General features: G+C 40.0%; 1 protein-coding gene across 1 annotated transcript; it reads right to left on the reverse strand.

The window, feature by feature from the left end:
* Window positions 1-373: 373 nt before the first annotated feature.
* EHD4 (EH domain containing 4) lies at window positions 374-24,108 on the reverse strand. Its single transcript, XM_042814577.1, has 6 exons — window positions 23,827-24,108; window positions 17,317-17,493; window positions 14,654-14,751; window positions 9,620-10,032; window positions 7,297-7,461; window positions 374-4,777 (listed from the first exon to the last, which is right to left on the reverse strand). Exons 1-6 carry the CDS (start codon window positions 24,063-24,065, stop codon window positions 4,241-4,243), a joined length of 1,629 nt encoding a protein of 542 aa, XP_042670511.1. The 5' UTR covers window positions 24,066-24,108; the 3' UTR covers window positions 374-4,240.
* Window positions 24,109-24,384: the final 276 nt, after the last annotated feature.

Below are 24,384 nucleotides of genomic sequence, written 5' to 3' on the forward strand. Positions count from 1 at the left end.
AAGTTACCTCTATGTTGATTAATCTTCCATCCTTGGACTTTAAAAAAATTCCATGCTTAGACACTGAGAAACTTCAAAATTATATTCTTCTATAAAAAGCTAATTAGTGATATGTGCTGGAGCATTGTTTTTTTCTTCTTCCTTTTAAATATAAATTTAGATTCTGGAACCAAGCCTTGATGTAGATAGTATTTTCAGCAACAAGTACAAGGACGCAGAAGAGGAATAACCACAACCTATTGTAGAAACATAAACTGAGGTGAGAAACAGCTTGCCAAATAGCTACTATGCCTATGAGCCCTAAGTAGAAGAATACAAAAAAATCTGGCTACTGAAAGGTTACCTTTCAGAAAGAGAAGTAGAAACAAAAATGTCAGGTAGTTCAATATTAGTTTATTAAATCAGCATTATTTGCCATCACTTCCTAAAAATGATTACAAAGCATATTAAAATATATTACAATATCTGCAAGGAATTTATTGTATAATAAAAGTGCAATAACAATGAGCTTGGTTTACCTAACTAGACACAGTGAAATGCTCTGTACACAGGTCAAACTCCCTCAAAAATAAACGAGTGCCTTTGAAGGGAAAACACGGTATTTAACAAATGTATTAGAAAAGGTAAGCATGTGAAGTAGAAAAAGTTCATGTTCATTTTCTCCATGTTAAGTTATATTAAGTTATACTTACCAAATATACTTCAAATTCTTTGCTTGAATTCCACCAAACTGAGTGCATATTGTGAATGGAAGGAAGTGAGAAGAAAGAGGGTACATTTCAAGTATTGTAGATGAATGATGTTTCAAGTCAGGGAGCAGATAGATACTGCTGCTTTTATCCATGCCATTCCTAACTAACAACTGGGACCTCACCCCTATCTGAAGATCTTTGCAAACTCATCATTTCAAATTTTCACAGTTTTAAAAGTCTTTTGTTGTCCTGTAGTGTAGGCCCTGTAACCTTTGAACAGTTATCCCACATTTTCTCTTCCAGTCTACAACAAAAATCTAACTGACTTCTATGGGAACAGAATTATGGTTGGGAATTACAGCTGTAGCAGAACAGTCGGAGAAGAATTAAAAAGAAGCACTCTCTACTTGCGCTTACAGGAGCAGGATACACCAATAAGCACTGATTTCACAGGATGAATTCTTGGCAGTTTTGAATGATCTCACAGAAAACGTAATCAAAATCCCAAGCATAAAATGACCCACAAAGCCAGGACCTTGTTCTTTCTTGAGAAGAGATTAATAACAACATCAACCAAACAACAAAGGTGATCTAATATTGATGCTCCCAGTAACTATCTAGAGCACAATTTCATGTGAAAGCAATCCTGTTCCCCTCCTCCCTTCTCATACTCCACACACTGGCTCACTAACTCAGCAGAGCACTATCCAGATTACATCCCCTGAGCAACAGCACAGATTGGTTTAGCTATGCAAGAAATTGCAGTTTAAAGTCCAAGTGAAATGTACTTGAATTTCTATCAACTAAGTATGACCTCTGTTAAGACACGCCAGTGCATGGCGCCACATATCTGCATATATATTTATGTGCATAGCTCTGCATGCTTTTACTCCTCCAGATCAACAGAGCAAATCCACCTCATTATATATGCTTCATGCATTCCCCTTCTCCTTCAAGTCTTGCAGGAAAAGAGCCAACCATTTCAACTGTATCTAAGCAAAGTATTTTAACTTATCAAAATGACACATTTCAATTTGTCTCCTCTAGTCCAAATTAGCACATTCTCATGGAGTCTGAATAAAAGCCTGCGTTGTCCATTTTACTACCAATAAAACTAGAAAAAATAAATAAATCACTGAGAAACTATTTTGCCCCTCTCCCTTCACTGCAGGAGGATATTTCTACTAGCACGGGATCAACACCACTCTAATGCATTGGAAGCTACATGTAATGGGAATTCACAGGTCCACCCTGGAATCCTGTTCAGCAGAAGAGCAAGGCAAGACAGAGTTGGAAGATCAATAACTTTCTTCAGTTTTTCCACACTCTACAGTGGTCACAATATGCAAGCTTTCTTTATTTTTCTTGGTAACCGTCCTTGCAATGCTGATCTATTTAGTCATTATTGCACAAATTTGTCACTGACTACAGACACTACACACATCACTACTGGTGCAGCCTGACTTTTAACACCCTTGCAATGTCTATATGATACCTTGTGTTCAATCAAAAATAAGTTAGAAAGAAAATGGGTTGGGTTACTCTGCAGAAATACAGTAGGTTCACAGTTAAATTTCACAGCTATATGGAAGAGAATGGAGATGCACAAAGGCTATCTTGGCTTCTAACATAGGTCTAACAGAAATAAAGATGGTATAGTTGAATGATAAGAGAACAAAACTAAGACATATGAAAGAGAGCAAGTCCACAAGAATGATCAACTATGCCAGAATATCTTTGACACAGGGCTGGATGCCTGGCAAGATAAAGGTGATTTTCCATCACTACTTAAAATAGCTTCATTTTTTTCACATAGTAGTGCAGTCACAAATTTCACGGTAGTTTCACATCATTATAGAAAAAATGCAGGAAGATAGGAGGTCTGGAAAGATTCAAAGTATGAAACCTGACTAACAATTTACAAATGTATGATTTAAAGAAAAAGCTGAGGCTCTTCTTAAATCACCTACAGATCAGACGGAAGTCTTAACTTGGACACAACACTCAAACTAATTTCCTCCCCAATACTGCTGCAAGGATGCTAAAACACTTTTTGGCTTGTTCTACCTCAGAAGGCACTATTGCTAACCCTTACTGAGACTCAAAGAAAAAGTGCTTGAAGTTACAGTACCTTAGATATGCAGGCATTTCATACTACAGATGGTGGAGTACAAGTCAGTTCTTGCTCCCAGTCATAGACCTAACCTGACTGCTAAGCGTGACTTCAAAAAAGAACTGGCCCTCCCCAAAAGACTAAAGTTCACAGGGCCAGAAACTTAATTTCTTTTAAAGTAGTGATAAAAATCAGTATGTTCAACATTTTGATTGCGTTGTTAGAAAAATGAATGTTTACTAAGCATCTATTCCTTTTGTGGATTGTTTACAATAAAGGAATAATATTTGGAGAGGACAGTCTACAACTTTATTTCAATTAATGTAAAGATCCCTGTTAATGGCTCCAACTCTCAAATCTGCCACCATATCAATCCAGTCTCTCTTTGGTGGTTGTCAGCTATGTGTTGGCAAAAGATAAAGAGAAAAACTTCCCTAAAAAATAAAAAAAGCATATAAAATAATATATACAGATATCTGTATCATTACCTGTAAATAGGAATTAAATACCCATGAAAATCTTCTGAGACAATTCAAGGTACTTTGAAGATGCTGACTTTGAATGATGCACCTTTTCTTTCTGAACAGAATCTGAGGCTTTCTTTCAATGAAAACCAGTTTATGTTTTTTCAAACTTATGAAAGCACTCTGCTCTCACTTTGAAACATTCAGGAATTTGTCTGTAGTGCAGCTAAACTGAAACCTCAAAAGACACTCTGAAGGCAAAGAAGAAAGGAGATTCTGTTCTTTCAACAATAATACTGAGTATATAGTGCTGTACAAATCTGAAGAAGCAGATATTCAGATAAGACACAGTGATGACAGATTGAAATATATTTTGTACTTTATAGCTCTAAGTACTGAAGTTTTAAAACCAGTCTGCTCATAAACAAGCCTGGTCATATTCTGAGCACTTCTTAAAATACTCCTGCCACAACTACTCTTTTACTGTACTCCCAATTCAAATAAGATATATCAAAAAAGATGCTAACATTCAACATCTGAAGTATGCTTTTAGCGTAGAAAATGTTTGTATGGGCAAGTGAATGTAACATTTAGAGCTTCCTTGCACTAACTAAAATAAACAGTTTGGGGAAACTTGTGGTTGCTTAAGTGTTTACATTTGGTGAAGGTCAGCTATTCAATAAATGGGATTTTTTTTCACTGCTTTATGGTTGTAGAGGCAGCAAGATATGGAAGCAGCATCACCTTACCATCACACATTATGATAGATTTATACAAGGCACTTGTGGATAAGCATTTCTCAGTGATGATCAGCAGGGACTAATACACAAACATTTCCCTGCTTCTGATTTCAGTAATGTGCATGAAATGTGTTATGAGGGTTTAAATATCTAAGCCTAATTTAAAACATTGGTAGTTTCAAAACCTTTGTTGAAATATATCCAAAATCCTCATCCTTCCCCTAGTATTTTTCACTCTGCTGTCTGCAATGGTTTCCTGTGAGACGGTGGCACCAGGTGGGGAGGTAGCGTGCCAGGCAGTTCATATCCATCCAGTTTAATCTTGATGAGATGTTTTGCTAATGCAAACTCCTCCTCATCCAACATTCCATCACCATCACAGTCTGCAAGCTTCCAGATCTTACCCAAAACGCTGTTGGGCAGTTTGGAAGTCACCATCTCTTTCTTTGCATTGATCCCAGATATTTTGCCATTGATTGGTGATAGAGTGTAGAAAATCTCATCATAAGCAGGTTTATCTTTAGCAACAACCCACTCATCTTCATCAGCTCCTTCCTTTGCACCTTCTCCATATCCCTGGCCAAAAGGTCCTGCCATGGTGCCATCAAATGCTCCACCATGTACCATCTCTGTGGGCATATTGCTCTCTTCCTGGGTGATCAGGCTCATCAGGGAGGCAATCTTGTTGGCCAGCATGTTATCCACAGCTTCAATTAGCTTTGGTTTCAAAGAGTGAAATTTAGTGAAGTCACACATCTCCAATTGCTCCTGTCAATGATATAAAAAAGGTTTTGGTGACAGTAGTTAGAAAAGCTTTCGATACAATGAAAATGTAGGGAATGGATTTCAAGTTAAAATAACTTGTAACTTTTCGAAGTAATTTCCATAACTGAAACTGGAATTTGTCTTGAAAGAGAAGCAAAGCAAACACTGCATTTACAACCTGATTTTCAAAATGGCAGTGCTTAAGAAACGAGCATTTGACAATGTTACCTAACAACTTTTCATCTGATGATTTTCTTCTCTACTAGCATACTTCCAAGGGAGTACGCAGAAGGGCTGGCAGGGCTAAAGCCCTACTTGCATACTCCCTTGTAAGTATGTGTGTAGGGCCTTAGTCCTCCTAGCCCTACTGCAAGTGCTTAAGGTTAAAAATAAATCCAGGAGTTTGCAGGACTGCTCCGATTTTATAGATTAAACTTCTTTTTTGTGGGTAGGTCATGAAGCAATATCCTTTATCGATAAAGAAAAGTTAGGTTGAGTTGGGTTAACAGCAGCAGTGTTTTTTAAAGAGCTGCCATAAGTCATGAAGTCATTTTGTTCCTCCTGCTGAGTTTCCATCTTCTACATAAACTCCTACTAACCCCAGTGAGATTTTTAACTAGGTGAGATGCCCTATTTCAACACAAGTCCAAGCAAGTCCTATGTCAGACCGTAGAAAAATTAAAAAATATATTTTTCATTTTTCTACATGCAGAAGACTATCCAGAAAGAGAGGTACATTGGAAACCTGGTCTAGTATAAAATGGGAAGTTGGTGGCCCTGCCTGTGGCAGAGGGTTTGGAGATTCATGATCCATGAGGTCACTTCCAATCTGGGCCATTCTGTGATTCGGTGAAACATACCTATACACAAACACACACAGAAAAACCCACAACACTAAAAAAAACTAACCAAACCAGAATGGCATTAAACTACTTAAACAGATGATGTTAAAGCTACTCCTCTACACATGTGAACTGTAATAAACATAGAAACCTGAAGCACAGAGAAGTTACTTCACCTGTGCACAAAGAAGTTGGGATTTCTCAAAAGAAAAATTTCCAACCAACAATGATCAGGTTGAAATCAGATGAATTTTATGCACAATCATAAACAGAATTTTATGCATAATCAGGTGAATATTTATGCACAGTCACCTGACTTGTGGCAACTGAGCAGTTTAGATTTATTATGTACAATACATCTTAGAAAGCAAAGGTCAAATCTGCTATCTATTTTCTCACAGTTTTTTCCTCAGTACAGACATGGTCTTTCACGTATACATTTGCTGCCATCTGCTGCTGAAATTTAGTGATATACACTATTAATATGATAAAGTTGTGTGCAAATTGTTTCAGTACCCCAACTGAGAAGTAATATTTCTTATTTCCTATCATGAACAAAAGTGGCAAAGGGAAGAAGAGAAAAGCTCAACTTGTCCCTTGCAAAACTCCCTCTAAAACCTAACATCATGAAATCCTTTCTCAGCAATCTTGCCTGAGAAAATCTTGTGCTAAATCTACAAGTTACTGTCTCACACAATTGATTCCTAAGTTAAATCTTTTAATTCATAGAAGAAACTTGCGCATCCCTATAGACAGATTAAAATAATCAGCCATCACTCTATATGTTTAGTGTTTAAATATCCCACATAAATTGGGAGTTTTATATAAATGCCCATCTGAAAAACATTCTCCATCACAGCTGTGACTAACTCCTCATCTCAAGTTCATCAGCTTGGAAAATTAGTTATCTTCTAATTAAAATATCATATAAGATGCCAATGATCTGAGATCAATGGATTGTGAACTGAAGTTTGGATAATAAATGGAAAAGCATTGATAACACAACAGCTGTCCTTCTCTAAAGGAAGTGGCCAAAAGTCTATACAGAGTTAAAGAAAAAAAAAAAAAAAGAGTACATACTTAAAAATTAACAATACAAGTATAAACTAAGAACTTCTATCTTTCTTATTCACATAATTATACAATCTCAAAAGGAGAGGGGAAAAAAAGAAAAGCTTTTAAGGCACGCTTTTCACATAATACAATTCCTTTGTTACTGGCAAACAGTATCAGTGAGTGCAAGAACAGAAGAAGGTGAACATGAATAATGTGTGACTACAGGTATCTTCCCCTATCCAAATATCTGTTAGCAATACAAAAGAAGTAGAATACCCATATTTAGGACACCCCAAATTTATCTGCAGCATCTTCAGAAATGTTTAGTATTTTCTGCCACAACAGACAAAATATTGGCTAAAAGGTCAGTTCTCATTCCTTAAAGCAATTTCTACAGTCTTGTATCTACGAATGGACACGATAAGGAAATTATCAGTCATTTTCATTTTGTGCTGCTTCCATGTCATTCTAATATGAGTAACTGATTGCCATTTCTATTACTCCTTTGCTTTTTGCCTGAAGGCTCCAAACTATCGTGCTGAGACACTCTGTCCTATCTTCTTTAATTTGGCAATCTTGTTGGAAAATTAATATGATTTCAGTAAGTGCAAACTATCATTTTACCTGCATTTTCCTGACTTCAGGGAAGTCTCCTGCTGAGATATGATATTCTCTTTGCAGTTGGCTATAGATCTCAGGTAACCTGCTGATCAGCTCCTTCTTCTTGTTCTCTTTTCCAAACATAGAGGGCATTTCTTTTTTCAGATAGCTGATGATATAAGCATGTACCTAAGAAGAGGCAAAGTTGAAATCAATACTACTGCTTATCTAAGCTTAACAACATTAATGTTCTTCACCCAGGTCACAAAAGTAAGCACAAAGAATATACTCCCTAAAATACCTCAAGGGCAACATTATCAACAGTTGTTTGTGGAACCTCACAATTAGAGAAAGAGCTGTCAAATAGATTTTGCTGCTGTAAGCATTCCTTTTAAGGGAAAAATGAAATCAACTGTTTTTAAAAAAAGATGTACACTTGAGGAAAAGAAAATTGAGTGCAGTTTAAGAAGGAGTATTACACAGCACTTTACAGAGATATCATTCTGACGCTACATTCATGGATTGTACAGACAGCATCAGCTGGATGGTCCATCCATGTCATCAGTGGAGAGCTGTAACACTATTTACTTGTCTTGCCAATTATTGTGAGAAGCAATTGGTAATGGTTTGAGTAACCCCAGTACGTTAAATGGCTTGCCTATCTAATTGAAGTGACACAGTATTCCTACCTATTTACTCAGAGAAAAGTGAGCACATACAGTCTATATATGTAGCCACAAACGGATGACAGAGCAGTCAGTATGCTATAGTAACAGCATGCCTTGGTTGCCGTGCAAAGTGTCAGGAAGAAAAGTAAAACGATTCTATCATACAAGTAAAGACATTGATTTAGGATAACAAGTCCTAAACCACTTGGATACTTGCAGAATTCTTTGAGTTTCCGATCTGCTGGGATCAAGATAAACCAGCATCCATCCCACACACTGATCCTCCATCCACTCTTCCCCAAGTGATACATTTCTTCCACTTGCTGCCCTCCCATCACCTTTCACCAACAGAACAATCTGTGTGGCCAGGCAGTGAGCAATATGATCCAGGACAATACTGGGGGAAGATAGGCTACTACAAAAAAGCACCAGTAGAAAAACATGAGGATGCCTATATGGCAGTGAGTATAATTAATGCCTACCAAACCACAGCAGAATGTGTTTTACAGTATTCTGTATAACCCTTGCACTTAACTTATGCAGGGAAAAGGATGGTTCCATTCTTTTACTACATTCATTTAGAATCCTACTAGAATCTGGAAAAAAAAAAAATATTTGCTTATAAAATAAAATAGCGTAACCAGTTTTTGTTTGCATGTCTTAAATTCAAACCTAAAGGCATATTTGGCTTAACAAAACAACAGCTATGCAAAAATAGATCGTGTAGATGATGTGCATCCAACACCACTTCCTATCTAAAAGGAATACATTTATTTTAATTGCAGATATACTCAAGTTCCTACAGAGTAGGAAAAAAAAGCAGCATAAAGAAGTAATGGCTTTTACATAAAACAATGGCATTTTTTAGTAGAGGAGACGTGAATATTCTCTAGAATGACAATCGATTAAGCAGGGATATTTCCACGACAGTTTATAAATAATATTAGGCAGTATTATGGATCTTAAGTCTAAAATACTTTTCTGAATTTTTTTTTTTTTTAAATAAATATTATGTCTACAGTTGACAAGCAGTAACAGTTTTGCTGGTGTGTGCCAACAGGCATGTATGTTTCTTAAAGATAAGAAGAATTCTCATCAGAATGGGAAAGTGAGTCACAGGACTTAAAAAAAAAGTTGTCTAATACCCAAATTTGACAGGAAATTAACAGTTTGCACTTGTTTTGGGTTACTGAACGTGTTTAAGAAGGGCTTAAGAACAGAGTCGTATGGAAATAGAGTCTAAAATACCATGCAATGCTGCAAAGATGTTTGAATCAATAATTAAATAATTTAAATAATCAAAGTTCAGAGCACAAGGCAGAAAGATGACACCGGAAGAATTACACTGCTGCTATCCTAAAAATATATAGCTTATTCTCCTTCTTGAGCTGATATGCGTGCCCCATAGGTGCTGTGTTTTGAATTCACCTTTATTATTTTTATTTTATGTTCATAGAAATGCCTAGAAATGATCTGATTGTAATGATCAGCTTTAAAGTTAGGGAGGCTTCCCAATACAAGTCTTTATTTCCTCCTGTTTACTTCTGCATCTTCTTTCTTGAAAAAACAGACCATTCAATCAATTTATTGATTCTTTACTGGGTAGAGAAAGACTGGGAAGGATGAGAAAGGGTATACTGAAAAAAAAAATCCTCAGTTAATTTAGCTAACATCTTTACCTTTGCAAGTCTTGCTCTCTTAATGAGATCGTTGAGCTTCCGCACGGCAGCCTTCTGAGGGAGACTCTGGATATCCTGGAAAAGATCCTGTGCCTCTGCTTCAAACAGCCTTCGATTCTCTGTGTTTCGGAGAGGTTGGGCCCAGAAGGAGCCAATGTAGACCCGCAGCACCTCTGGAGTGTTGATCACCTTTCCTAGGGACCACATGAGTGCTCCGTAGACCCTCATCAGCTGCTGTGTGTCCACCTGGTCAGCCTTATTAAGCACGACCCTAATCTTGTCATCCTGGCCCCGGAATGCTTTTATGGCCTCTGAAAACTCATCAGATATATCCAGCTTATGGGCATCAAAAAGGAGAATGATGCGGTCGACCCTCTCAGCAAACCACTGGAGGACTTGGCAGAAGTCATAGCCTGAGGAGAGAATACACTATTACAGTTTTCCTGCTCAGAGGAGAGAGTCTCAGAGAATGTAGGGTAGGCGTGTAGAACAAGGAGATGATAGCATCTCCCTGGAGAAAAAGAGGAGGTGGACCAACTAGGAAAGAATTGACAGTGAGGTCAAAACAACTGTATCCTACATTTCTTTAGACAGATTTCACTGTTACCACCTTTTGTTAATACTGCTGCCCTTCTGATTTTCCTCAACCTTTCCATCCATCGCCCACACTACAATCTTTCATGCTGCTGTTAATTACCAGCATACACTCACGTTTGCCTCCTTCCAGAGGTTCTGATTTCATCATGGAGTGAGTTGAGCAGCTTAGTGGGGCTCTTATCACAGGATCTCTTCTCACTGTTAATGCCAGCCACTCTGGAGGCACCGTCTATCTGTACTAACAAGTGCAAATGCAGCACTTCAGCCAAAGTCAACAATTAAAATTTTTTGGATTTAAAAACCATTTCCAAGCTCCTATCGCTTTACATTGCAACACTTGCTGTTATTTCTGCCACAGCAAACTCTGAAATCCAACTTACAAGTGATGTGCTGATGGCTTTGAGGATGTGACAGGTTACAGAAGACAAATCAGTAGTGACCTTTCTGACCATCTGAAACTGATGTTCTGAAGGAAAGACAGCTTGTAGCGCCTGTCTAAATGCTTTTATAAATGCAGATGAAAGCTTAATGCAGACATCAAAAAGCATTCAGGAACTCTTTAATTTGGAAGTGACAAATTCTATCCGCTCTCACCACAAATGATATGGCACTGGGCTGGATATGCATGTGACTCATCTTGTTTGAGTAAGGAACAGCAAACTCTGACCAGGAACTGATATTCCAGCCCAGCACTTCCTCTCAGAAGGAAGTGTAGATGCTTCTCAGCCTTTTGCTGCTCTACTGTTGCTACTTCTTCAAAAGTTTGTCCCAAAGACTACTGTCAACTACTACATCCAGACTGAGGGTGTCTCAGAAGTTACATCTACTTGCAAGCGCATATTGTAAAGCCACAAGTCACCCTCATATCCAGCTAAGGGATGGAAGGGAGCAGCACTGCAGAACACTTCAGCTCATCCTGAGCATCAGGTGGGAAGGAGCCAGTGCCTCCAGCAGAGGCACCAGGATAAGGTGACCATAACATGTTCAGCAAGGACACAGAGAACAAAACAGAATTATGTGGATGAGATGAAAAAGTTGGGAGATACATGGTGCGAGCTGACCAGCTCTGCAAACACTGATGAGAGCAATGAACATGTAACTCTTGTGTATTACTGGCCCAGGGCAAAGTACCAGCCCTACGCACAACAGTCACGAGGCCCATAGCTATGCAATCATGCAGTACAAGTGGGGTCAATTTGCTGTGCCAGTCAGCAACAAAGATTAAGACGAATGATAGACTTCTCCTTTGGAGACCAAAGTAAATGATTTCTGGATTGCCCTAACACCATCTCCCAGAGTTTCTCCAATTCAGGAAACAATCAGGGAGAATCTAATGGGTGGCACCCAACCTCTGCCAACAGGGACAGGCAGAGCATCCAGTTCTTCCAGCCCTGGGGCTGGTGTTACTGCAGCAGCAGCACACAGGTAACTCATGGATGAATGCTGCAGTGAAGAGCCTCCATGTTTGGAGAAAATATCCACTTACTTCATGAAGCTGGGGTAGGCAGAGTGTTGGAGCAATTGCCATAAAAATAAGCCTGCAAACACACAAATTCTGGACCTGGATAGGAACAGCTCTTGCCAGAAAAAAGTCTACTGCTCTTTTCTTGTTATGAGACAGGCATGCACATAAACTTGCCCAGTATTTCAAACGCAGCTTAGTCCCACACAAAAAAATGCAATTTCTTTTTTTTTCTTTTGTTAACTCTGTCCTGGAGTGAGTTTCCAGTTATGCCAATGAATACCTGCATTCCTGTTGGCAGCAAGATCCCAAGGATTACAGTGCATCACTGCAGGGAAAGCCTGACACAGTTCTTTGCATCACCTTTCCTAATATCCAACTTCATTTTCAGAAACAACACAGAACTGAGAAAATTATGAGTATCTAATAATTCTGTTTCTAAAACATGCAAGGTAAGCAATGTCCTGCATTTTGTGATGAGCTCTTTCCCCATACTTCTTTAAACTTTTGCCTTAGGTTTTGGTACCAGTTAGCTTCCCAGATAGAAAATGTACGTTTCCTTTTTTGTCACCATGCATTCAACGGCATTTGCAGTAAAATCATCAAGGCATGGTCCCGAAACACTACAAGAGGAAAAGCCATCACATTTTCTGAGTAATTACTTTAATCCTGCTGAGGACAACCATTGTAGCAGCCATGAATCAAATTCTCCTCCCTCTCTCAAAGCAGTTCCTCCCCACACCCTGGCAGCCGTTGCTTCATCTTTCTCCTTTCCTTACACTCATTGTTCCTTCCAAATATTGCAGACTGTACCCACATTTGTGTCTGAAATCAGCTTTTGTCCCCAGTGATGCTGCAGAACCTCCTCGCGCACTCACGGGGCGGCAGCAGCACAGAGACAGCCATTGTCTGATGGGACAATGCCAGCACACATCTGCACTTTCTCATCGAGTCACTTACACAGACAGTGAACTGACAGGCAGGAAGCTTCGGGCAAATATTCCTTCTGACAATGGGAGCAGGAAAGGTGCATTAGAAAAAAAACACAGCTTTGAATACTGTCCCCACTGCACATTTTTGAGCCTTCAGAATGCAATCAGCTTTTCAAAAAGCAATTCATCCTTGGCCACTTTGTCATCTTTCCAGGGCTATAAATATAACAAGCTGGAAAGCAATGCACCACCCATATTTCTGCAGTCCCCTCACTTTTTTCCTGTATTTTGAAATTAAAAGTTGATATGTGCTTGTTGATGAAAAGAGTGAAGTTGAGGTCCTGTAACCTAAGAATGGTTTTTACTCTTCCATCAAACATGCTAAAACACAGCCAGAAAAAAAATAAGCTAAACTTCCTGGGTGCTCCTTCCTTGGAGACACTCAAGGTGAGGCTGGAGGGGCTCTGAACACACTGATCTAGCTGTAGGTGTCCTTGTTCATTGCAGGGGAGGATGGCTAGATGGCCTTTAAAAGTCTCTTCCAACTGAAACGATTCTATAATTACTGCTCTAGAAACCTAACTGAAAAACTCAGATGTGAATAAGCACCAATCATGTAAAGGATAGAAAGCAACTAATAATGATACTTCAGAGGTGTTATTTCATGTCACATTCCATTGTTGGATTATGAAAAGTCTCATTTTATATATATATATATATATATCCTTTAGAAAATAGCATCAAGTTTCATTAGCAAAACGACCTTAAAAAGAAATAAAAAGATGATGAAGGCTAAAAAAAGAAACAAGCAAGCAAAGATTAAAACCCTGTAAAATTTCAAAATACAAAAGTCTGAAGCTGTCAGAAAAGAAATTCTGCTAAAGAATCTCCAGGTACGTTTAGAGCTTTCCTGGCAAGCAAATAAAAAAGTACCCATGGTTAAGTCTTGTAACCAAATTCCTTCAGAAAGGAAATGGCAGTTCCAACAGCAAAGAGCACAAGCTGTCGCCTTACTTCAGTTAGAAACAGAATTTTGTCTGATAGAGGCATATTTAAGGACAACAGAAAATATCCTGTAGAATCTGCTTTTATTTGTATTCCTTGATTTAAGAAGGAAATCTAAACAACTCAAACTTCAAAATGTGCTAAACTAGGCTTATTTAGCATATGTTGAAGTCATTCTAGAAGCAGTTCAGACAGACCATGCAGTGCAGCATCACAGGATAAGTCAAATTTGCACTCCACAAAACCACTAGTACCAGATCTGCATAAGCAATTTGGAAGTCATATAAAGGAAACATAACTGACTACAAAATATTTCAAACACAGGCAAGCACAACATTGCCTAAACAAAACAGCATGCAATAAGTGCATATGTAATAGCTCCATAAAGCAAGGTGCAGATACACCAGGAATGCTGACTGCCAAACCTCATTTATGATACAACCATGCTGGCTAAAGTTAAAAAGCATCCAGCAGAATCACACTTTTTATTGAAGAATTATCCCAAGTTATGTATTTGAGAAAATCCCTAACACATTGAAAAACATCTTGATTAAATATAACTAGTCAAATTAAAACCCTGTTAATAGATAAGAAGGGCTTAAACTTATGACCAAGCACTGCCTATGTGAAAATCTACTGCATCAAAGGGCAGGCCAATTAGGCCATTAAGGTACATATCATATTGTTCAGAAATTGACCCTCAAATAAAACACAACCTTATTCCATGCACACATCAAGTCTGGTGCTTCCTTGGCAATCCCTGACAGCATTAAATTTTGTCACTCACTCACTCACTTTTTCAATGGCTGATAACAATGATGCTTCCATTTTCTGAATATTTCACGTTCACTTCCATACTGTTACTGAATTGGTAGCAGATACTTGAATACTGCCAAGCATTACTTCCTCTTAAATTAAGAAATGAAGAAGGAGGAATATAAAGAAAATTGGATTCCAAAGCAGCAAAGCAGAATCGAATATTAAAAGACCATCTTCGGTAGCAAGTGTGCTCAGTTATTTTCAGCTCCTGCAACTCACCTCTGCTTATGCGCTGTTTCTCTCCAGAGAGGATACCTGGGCTGTCAATGATGCTGATACTCTTCAACACCTGGTTAGGCAACTGAGAACACAGGAATCTGGCAGGAAGGTGGAGAGAAATAAATATTACCAAAGAACTCTAGCTTATATATAAATTGTACCTTGAGAACTCTCCTTTATGTACTAGCTTTTAGGAAGACTTAAATGATATTAAACAAAAATGAAAGGCAAAAGGGAAAAGCAGAAAAGGGGAAAGGGGGAAAAAGTTTTTGAAGTCCTTAGTGAACCCTTTTACTCCTAAATTTGTCACCACACTTTCAAAACTAAACTAAACTAAACAAAGAGATGAAAACATGGGCCATCCATGTAACATTCAGAAAACCAAAAATCATTTTGCTAGGATCCAGATGGGCGTATATAAGAAATGACAACTCATGTTCTTTGATTTTTGCTTAAGTTCAGATAGCCAAAAGAGAAAGGAAGTACGTGGAAAGCCACGCAGACAATATGGTTAAATTACTGCCAAGTCAGCCCTCATTTGCTCTGGCAGTGGTTGAATGGCGACTGTTTCTACCTTACCAACCTTCTGGGATGGCTTTTGCAGAGGAATGTAAATAAATAATATTTATCTTAAAAAGAGAAATACTATTAAAATGATACTATTTAAAATACATTATATAAAATATAAAATATAATTATATATATACATATATATACATGTATATATGTATATATATATATATAAAATAATACTATTTAAAGAGAAAAAGCTTCCATACTATCAGAACTGAAAGTTTAAATTACAGACAATGTGCTTAGAGTAATAATCTCCTATGTATGTGACAGGACACAAATTCAGTGGTGGTATTATGAAAAATAAGAACTCACACAGCCTCTGAGAGTTACATCTCCCTCAGGTTCAGAACACCTCACATGTAAGACTCAAATTATTATGATGCTTCTGGAATAACTCATGATTAAAAAAAAAAACAAGAAATTTTACCTCCCTTCATCATGAACTGCTTTTAAGAGATTTGCTTAAGAGTTTAATCTTCTTATGGGGCAGTGGTTGAAGACTATACTGACAGTTGCACAGTGTAATCCAGCCTCTGCAAAGCTTGCACTCTACCACATAAGACAAACTGGACAGTCAAATAAAAAGCTGCCATGAGAAAGCAAAGTAAGAACAGTGGGGGTTACTGAAGATACTATAATGAAGTGTAGGGCATTTTCAACTAAGTAGGAAAGAAATGAGATGCCAGTTTTGAATAACCAGCAATACGATCAGAGCAGCAGACTGAGGGTGGTGCTGGGGAAAGAGGCAACTACATCTCAGCTGCAAAACAAAGACAAAGGAGCTAATGTGAATGCTGAGGAAGATAAGGTTGCTTACACCATTGCAGTATAACAATATCACAGTCACCGAAAGTACTTAAATAATTTAGCTAGATACTTTGAATGTACATCCCTTTAGCCAGTAAAAAAACTATGTTTGCATATGATTCAGAACCTGACACCACGAGCTAAACTGATGGTTTACAAAAAAAACAAAAACAAAACCCTTTCATTCAAACAAAGACGTAGCATTATTAAACATTCAGTGTAAATACTTATTTATGGTGAAAAACACCATTCACAGTATGATTATATCAGCTGTTTTCATAGATAACCCAGTGCACAATGATGAGGAAGGACAGAACTTAGCTAGTCATCTCACAGAAAAGGGATCCCAAAGACAATATTTAAAACTGAAGCTGAATGCAGCTTCCCACAGCTGATATTCTCTCTCAGAAAACTGATAGCCAACCTGACCATGAGCAGCCATAAACTTTCTTCTATGAATATACACAGCAAAAGATAAAACTGTACATGATAAACTTTTAACACATATGCCAGTGTTTATCAGCCAAACAGGAAAGATTATTGTTAAGAGAGAACCAATTTAGATTAATTAGCTCACAAAAGTAGACCTCCATGTCAAACCACATCAAACACAGGAAGAAAACATGGTGATTACTCACACACTACGGACAAAGTTATTAATAACTTCCAAATGGAAATATTTAGATGGTGAGTTAAGCTACCTATTGCAACATTCACAGCCCCCGAACAACTTTTGTAAATACACAGCAAGCATCTAGAAGATATTGCTATTATTCTGGTCTACTGCAGTGCCTGAAAACCAGCTTCATCTGTTCCAGCCATCAAAATAAATCACTTTCTCACAGGTCTTTTTACAGATATCCCTACAATTCACAACTTTAAAGAGTTTCTGAAAAATCTCCAATGTATGAGATCAGTTTAGAGGAACAAGACAGTATCAAAGGAAGTAGATCTTTCTGTATTTTGGATGGTAGTTTTTAAACAATAGCATTTGTCTATCATCTATTATAAGTACTATAACTGCAGTATTAAATAATAGTACTTATCTATTAGTTTTATCGAGCAGAGGAATTTGTGTCCAAACTAATCCTGAGTTCCAGCTGGCACAGTGTCTTAAAACCAAGTCAGCTCTAAGCTAGTGCTCCTATTTGAACATTTACTTCATACTGCTCAAAACGAATACAGCAAAAAAGACTTGGCAAGCAATACTGATGCTTGAAAGTAGAATTAAGTAGAAATTGAGACTTAAAATCCAAAGATAGCAAACAATCAGATCTCACCTGTTTAGGAAAGCATTTCCAAACCGGCTGAGCTTACGGAATGGCTTCTTAGGATCAACAACCAGGGCATTTCCTGGAACACTTCCTTCTGATTCTCCATACATCACAGCAATGAAAGAATCCGTGGTAGGCTCTGGACCAATCCGCATGCCTGGGAAGTCTTGTTCCAGCAGGTATCTAGTGATGGAGAATATATAAAGTAACAGAATGAATGACTGAGCAATAAGACTAACGTCAATAACTACAATGCCCTTGAAAATTCCTAAGGATATACACAACAGAATCATAAATTTAGTAAACACAACAGAACCATAAAATTGCATTTTTATCTTCATTTCAATGTTTGTATTAGCTAGGAAAAGTTAAAAAGATCAAATTCCAGTTTCTTTTATGAGTAGATGGATATTTCTATCAGAGATCACAGTACAGTAGCTTACGCTAAAAGACATCACTCTTTTGTCCATGTTTTCAACCTTTACAAGAGTTTCTAGTACTGAAAGGGTGTGGTTTGAAACACAGCACACGAGCAGCATCAGCTTGCTGACAGATCTAACCGTTCAATGAACTCTGTCGCAACACAGGATTTTTACTAACTTCAACTCACCTTTTCACAGGCAGAGACAACACAGTTAGGAAACATATACCTACTTTTATTTGGAAGTGAAGAAAGGGCTTTTATTCTGGCCTGTATATTAGAAAACTGTTGTTAAATAAGTTAGACCCACATAACTTCAAGACTAAAGGTAACAACCATACTAGAGGCATGAGATCAAGCAATGCTGGATAGAAACCATCTTGTATCCCTTGTGAGCAATCTGCTCACAGACACAGATTGCATGTAGACAGTGGGTCAAGTCTGATACAGCAAGTCAAGACTTGACAAGAAGCTCCCCAAGCAGCAGTGAAAAACATCATACTGAATCAATTGCACACAAAAGAAGTCCCAGATCCCACAGAATCACAAGGAACCACATCTTGAAGGGGACAGACTCTTTAGCAGGTCTGTCGTGACAGGACAAGGGAAATGGTTTCAAAATAAAAGAGGGGAGATTCAGATGAGATATAAGAAAGAAGCCTTTACAAGGGTGTTGAGGCACTGGAACAGGTTGCCCAGAGAGGAGGTGGATGCCCCATCCCTGGAAACACTCAACAGAAGTTGGACTGGGCTCTGGGCAACACGATCTAGATGTAGGTGTCTCTGTTGATTGCAAGGGATTTGGTCTAGATGGCCTTTAAGAATCCTTGAAAACTTTAATGATTTGATGATTCTATTACATCTGTGTAGGGGATCCATATGCAGGCTAGGACACCTCCATGTTAATAGGATCACTGCTCTCAACCAGAAAAGCTCATGAAACTGGCAGGCATTGATGATGAACCTTCAGTGGTGGTCTTCTTTTACATGACTAAAAAATAATCTCATATCTTGCTCATGAGGTTGCCAGCACGTGCAACACTTGCAAACTTTGCAAAGAGTTGGCAGCATCATGCACCTTTCAGGATTTTCAACATGCATTTTTTTCAGCTCAGTACTTAAAAAAATAGTGTAAATTCAAATTAGCTGTGTATTTGAGACATAGAACAAATATGAACAAAGTGCTATGGAGCTGCAATACTTCCATGCTGACTTCAAAGATGCTGCTTTAGAAGCCAGACTCTTGAAGTGGTGACAATGCAGGAAGGCAGGAGCTCCTTCTAAATACGGGTCCCACCCAGCAGCCAGTGCTATGCCTGGCACAGCTCTTTAGCAGACAGCAAGCACTTTGCAGGGCAGGTATTTTCCATTAAGGCGCTGGCTCACAGACGCACATCCAGAATCAGGACAGCCTAAAATAAACCTCCAAGATCTTGAGTGCTGGCGGTACAAACTATATCACACTTCCTCTCATTATGAAAATACCGCTTTCACTCAGCCACACAAAAGGGAAGAGCAGCGTTCTATAAGCTAAAAAGCTGCAAATGTCTTTGTATTGCGTGTGATTTTAGCACAGGAAACTACCTGGATTTTTAGTATCTGTGACCACATGCCCTCTTCAGGAATTTTCACCAGAGGGAGTTCAAAAAGATTCACAGGAAGAATGCTTAAAAATAGCGAGCGCTCCAAAGACAGTCTGGATCAAACAGCAGACATCCTGTTGACTCGAGGAACTTGCTCTTCTCCTTTTGTTTTCACCTGGGCTATAACCTTTCTGCTGCACTAATAACCATTTGTCTACATCCCTTGGCCAGATCTATAGCCAAACTCCGGGAAACCAGTTCACAAGGTTCCAGAGATAGCAATGATTACTCACAGTGGCGGATGCTGATAATCATCTAAAGTCTGCACGCTTCAGTTCAGCCACGCTAACAAAAAAACACAGGCTAGTTGAACAGATGAGCAGTGGGCAAGGATGCAGTGTGATGTATAGAAAGACCAACTGAGCCTCTTTTCATAGGGCTGCTCTCCTCCATTCTACATGATACCACAAATCCCCCACAGTTGTTTTTTGTTTTGTTTTGTTTTTAAGAACATAAAACCAGCAGGAAATGTTTGCTGCAGTACAAGAATTCATACAATCATGGAATCATAGAATGAGTTGGAAGGGACATTAAAGATCATCTGGTCCCCTGCTGTGGACAGGGCTGCCACCCACCAGATGAGGCTGTCCAGGGCCCCAGCCAACCTGCACTTGCATGCCTCCCGGGATGGGGCACCTACAGCTCCCTAAGCAGCCTATGTCAGTATCTCACTGCCCTCTGAGTGAAAAATTTCCCCAAAATCTAATCTAAATCTCCCCTGCTTTAGTTCAGAAGCATTCTCCTTTGTGCTTTCATTCTGTTTGAATAACAAAGAAACAAAGGCCTCTCCCTGTCAACTCCAACAAAAAAATGATGCTGCCCATTCTTGCCATACACTGAACTGCACACCAGATACTACTGCTAGGATAGGGAGCTTTCTCAGAATTCAGCTCTGGCTGAAGTAAATAGAAGAAAGTTTATCATCTTCATCTCTGCATAAATACCTTTGAGCACAGTAAGATCATCAGCTGGGAAGCTGAGGAATTCACTTCTGGTTTTCCTCATCACAGTCACAGTAAGTGCATGGAAGAATGCAAGAGAAAGAAAGCAATAGAAAAAAAAAAAAAAAAAAGCAAGAAAGTAAGTGAGAAAGAAAAACCCAACACTCAGTCTCTCACACTTCTCAAAGAGAAGATGTTAATAAGTTAAATGTATCACACTGGAAGTTCAATGCATGGTGGGAAGGAAAGTAAAAGCTCAGTGACTACAGACTTGCATAGACGACCCCTGTCTCTGGTACACAACCATTCTCTACTCCTGTCCCTCCTTTTGTCACTCTGAAGCAGCCATGGGAAGTTGAGAGCATTCCAGAAGCTGCATAGGTACAGTGCCAAGTAGCTTACAGAGATAAGCACTTGGCACTCAGACATCCTCCCACCCTATTAAAAAAAACAATCAGACAAGCATTACCACTTGGGCCTGGGTATTGCTGTTTGAGTTGTCAGCACTGTCAGATACCTGACTAAAATGGTGTTATAATAATACATCTTACTCAGTGAAACCAGGAGTCTTCTACCTCCTGGTTTCACTACATTGTTCCTAGTGCAAAGCATATCAGCAGCATCAAGGATAAAAACAAGAGGGGCTGACTGTGATTGTTTTTCCATCTCCTGGGATACATGGTCATTGCACATTGCACAGTGTTTTCCATGAAGATTTGGTGGAAGGAACTGGGTGGATGTGTCTGAGCCATGAAAATGTACAGTTCTCACGATAATTTCCAAATCAGATTACACTGTGCTGGGTAAACGCAATGACTAAAACTGAAATAAATAATCACCAGCAGAACAGATTTGTGGATTCACATATGAATGTGATAGCAAACACGGAAATAGACCAAGCGTGTCCTTCTGATTATAAGATGAAGAAAGATGAAGCAAAAAGTTGCTTTAGTTAAGATTTAAAGTAACGCTTGCTTGCCAAAAGGCTACTGGCAACAATAAAAGGAAAAATGAGATGAGGTCTTAACTTCCTTCTGAAGAAAACTAACCCTGAATTATAACAATCTTGAGAGGTTATGGCATTTTTCCCATGAAAAATCACCCTCTGAACTGGACTTTGAATATCAATTGCTGTAACATAATCTCTATACTATCATTATAAACTGCTGCTGTTGAAAATTGTTTCTCTATCCTGCTGCAGCCAGTTGCTATCTACAGGTGTTATCTATTCCATGGCAAACCCTGATGTAATGAATGCTTATCTGCCCCCTGGGAATGTGCTGGTGTTGAGGTCGGCCTGCAGAGAACTAACAACTGCTTTGTCACTGACAGGGTCTCAGTGGTCAATTCCTGAGATCTCCAGCATCCCGTGAAGAACGAAACCACACTGTGATTTACCTGAATAGGGATGGGATGAAAGGGGTAGGTGGGGAAAAACAAAAAGAAACAGTAAAAGAAATTGCTTCTTCCATTCAGTCACAGATTGTAATAAGAAGTATGAGAAAACAGATTTGAAACCTTTATGTCAGTCAAGTTCAGTTGACATTTACCAGACGGTTCAACTATGTCCAGACCTCCTACCCCAGCAGAGATGACTACAGTCTCACTGCTGTGGGAAATCAGGGTAAAATGTTTGGAAATGAAGTTTCCTTCTTCATCCAGACAGTATGTTAATACCAGTTAGCCCCATTGCTCCGTATTTTACGGTTAAAGTGGTAACATGTTACTTACAAAGCAATGGCACCAAAAGCACTTGTGAACAACCTTGAGGACCATCATACTGACTTAATCCCAGTACTTAACATGGGCACCTGTAAAGGACAGAAATTCTGAATGTCCATAAAGGAAGAATGCGAATTCTCATCCAAGGCAAAGTGCTACAGGAGAGGGAAAAAAAATTCTATGAAATGACCCAGCAATTCAGCTGGCAGGTGGCACATGTTCAGGTGCACAGTATTCTGGCCTGTTCTATCTCCAGGTTATCCATGCCCTCGTCACACATGTAGGAAAAATTGGGGTGTTCTATGATTTATCACAGAATCACTGAATTGGAAGGAACCTTTAAAGACCATCTAGCCAATATCCTCTGCAAAGAACAGGGACACATACAGCTAGATCAGGTGCTCAGAGCCCAGTCCAGCCTGACCTTGAGCGTCTCCAGGGATGGAGCATCCACCAACTCTCTGGGCAATCTGTTCTGGAAATGCTTACCTGGAAACGCACCCAGACCACCAACACAGCTATCACGTGAGCACAAGCAACAGTGAAAATGAATCAGGGTGTCTAAAGAAATGCTAGGAAAACCTAAGTCACCCAGCCCACAAACACAGACTTCCTTTCAGCTAGCATTGGGGACCATGAAACTGAGTTTCCCTTCTTTTAGTGACAGCCCCACTTCTATTTTTAATGCAAACCTGCTCTGTGTGTCCACAGGAGTTCAGTACCCATCAGAGAGCCACACTCAGCCCAGAGCTCCCATGCAGCTGCCAAGCAGGAAGGGAACACAAATGCCTCTGCAAACATCTGAAATAGCACAGGTGAGCAAAGGCAAACTCTGCTCTGCAGAGCAGGAGGGAGGGAGCCATACATTGCAAAGAGAAACAGTGTTACAGGCAGTAACCTTCAGAACTGAAAGAGACATATTTCTATCCTTTACAAAAGGTTAAATCTTCGCCCGAAGACCTCTCAGCATCTTCTGCAGAGTTCTAAACGATCTTTATAGAGTCACAGCATTGTTTGAGTTGGAAGGGACCCTAAAAGGCCATTTAGTTCAACTCCCCTGCAATGAACAGAAGCACCCACACCAGATCAGAGTGCTCAGAGCCCCATCCAGCCTGACCTCGAGCGTCTTCAAGGATGGGGCGTCCACAACATCTCTGGGCAACCTGTTCCAGTGCCTCAACACCTTTATTGTAAAAAACTTCCTCCTTATACTCTAGCTGAATCTCTCCTCTTTTACTTTGAAACCATTTCCCCTTGTCCTATCACAACAGATCCCCCTAAAGAGCCTGTATCCTCCTTTCTCACAGCCCATCTTTAGATACCAAAATGAAACATGAGACAAACATACCAAGATAAACGCAGGCACTCTGCAGCTTCCTAAAATCCCCGCAAACTTCACAACGAGAACGGAAAAGATACAAAAACACTACGAAAGTACCAACTACATCTTGAATTTAGGAGAAAGAAAAGGTGGAGATAAGGTTACGTGGTCGTTAATGACTGATGCCTTTTAACGCAAACCAGTTCTGAGAAAAGTTAACAGGAAGTACCCAACGAGGTTACTGCCAGCACGACGTGAAATCGAGAGAACCTCCTTAACCAGGAAGTTGGGAGAAGAACCACAGAACACCGAGCACGCCCGGCAGCAGCCCCATCCCCAGCACGGGGCATCTTACGCCGCGCAGCTCCTCGCCAGCACCTGCTTGGGCGGCGAAGCCCGCAGGAGGCGAGTGGGGCTCGGCCGGGGCGGCTCCCACTTGCGGGGCACGGGCCAGGGTCCGCCACCTACCGGATGAAAGTGGTCTTGCCGGTGCTGTACTGCCCCACCAGCAACACCATGGGCTTGTTCTCGAAGTCAGCCTCCTCCAGGGCGGGCGAGTGGAACTCATGGAAGCGGTAGTGCTCCTCCAGCGGTAGCAGCTTGCGGAGGTAGAGATCCCGCAGCCCTCCGGTCACCGTCTGCACCACGTCGCTGCCGCCGACTCCTCGCTCCCGACCGCCGCCCTGCTTCCCCAACCAGCTGAACATCCCGCCGCCTCCTGCCACTCCACTCCGCACCGCACCGCACCGCACCGCTCTGCCCGCAGCGCCGCTCCGCTCGTCCCTCCCCCGGCACGGCCCTGCCCGACGGGGAGGCGGCGCCAGGGCCGGGAGCGCCTGGGGGGGAGGAGGTGGCTGTAGCCTACAACATGGCCCTAACCGAGCCGCCCCAACAAACCCGCCTCCAGCAAATTAAAGGTTTTCTCCACTGCGGAGCTGATGCTGAGGGCCCTCGCAATGAAACCCGGCGGCTCTTCTAGCAGCTCAGCCGTCTGGATGCCTTTCGTGTTTCCCTGCTGACGGCTCT

The sequence above is a fragment of the Centrocercus urophasianus genome, unplaced genomic scaffold, assembly GCF_019232065.1.
Source record: "Centrocercus urophasianus isolate 14NV4802_14NV808 unplaced genomic scaffold, USGS_Curo_1.0 seq_14, whole genome shotgun sequence".
NCBI lineage: Eukaryota > Metazoa > Chordata > Aves > Galliformes > Phasianidae > Centrocercus > Centrocercus urophasianus.

Bases quoted from the DNA above. Each gene is read 5' to 3' on its own strand.
- EHD4 (XM_042814577.1), bottom strand. From the start codon at position 24,065: ATGTTCAGCTGGTTGGGGAAGCAGGGCGGCGGTCGGGAGCGAGGAGTC. The intron at 10,033-14,653 runs GTGAGTTGCAGG...TTCTCTCCTCAG, and splicing joins GAAACAGCGCATAAGCAGAG to GCTATGACTTCTGCCAAGTC. The intron at 4,778-7,296 runs GTAAAATGATAG...TATCATTGACAG, and splicing joins CTGAAGTCAGGAAAATGCAG to GAGCAATTGGAGATGTGTGA.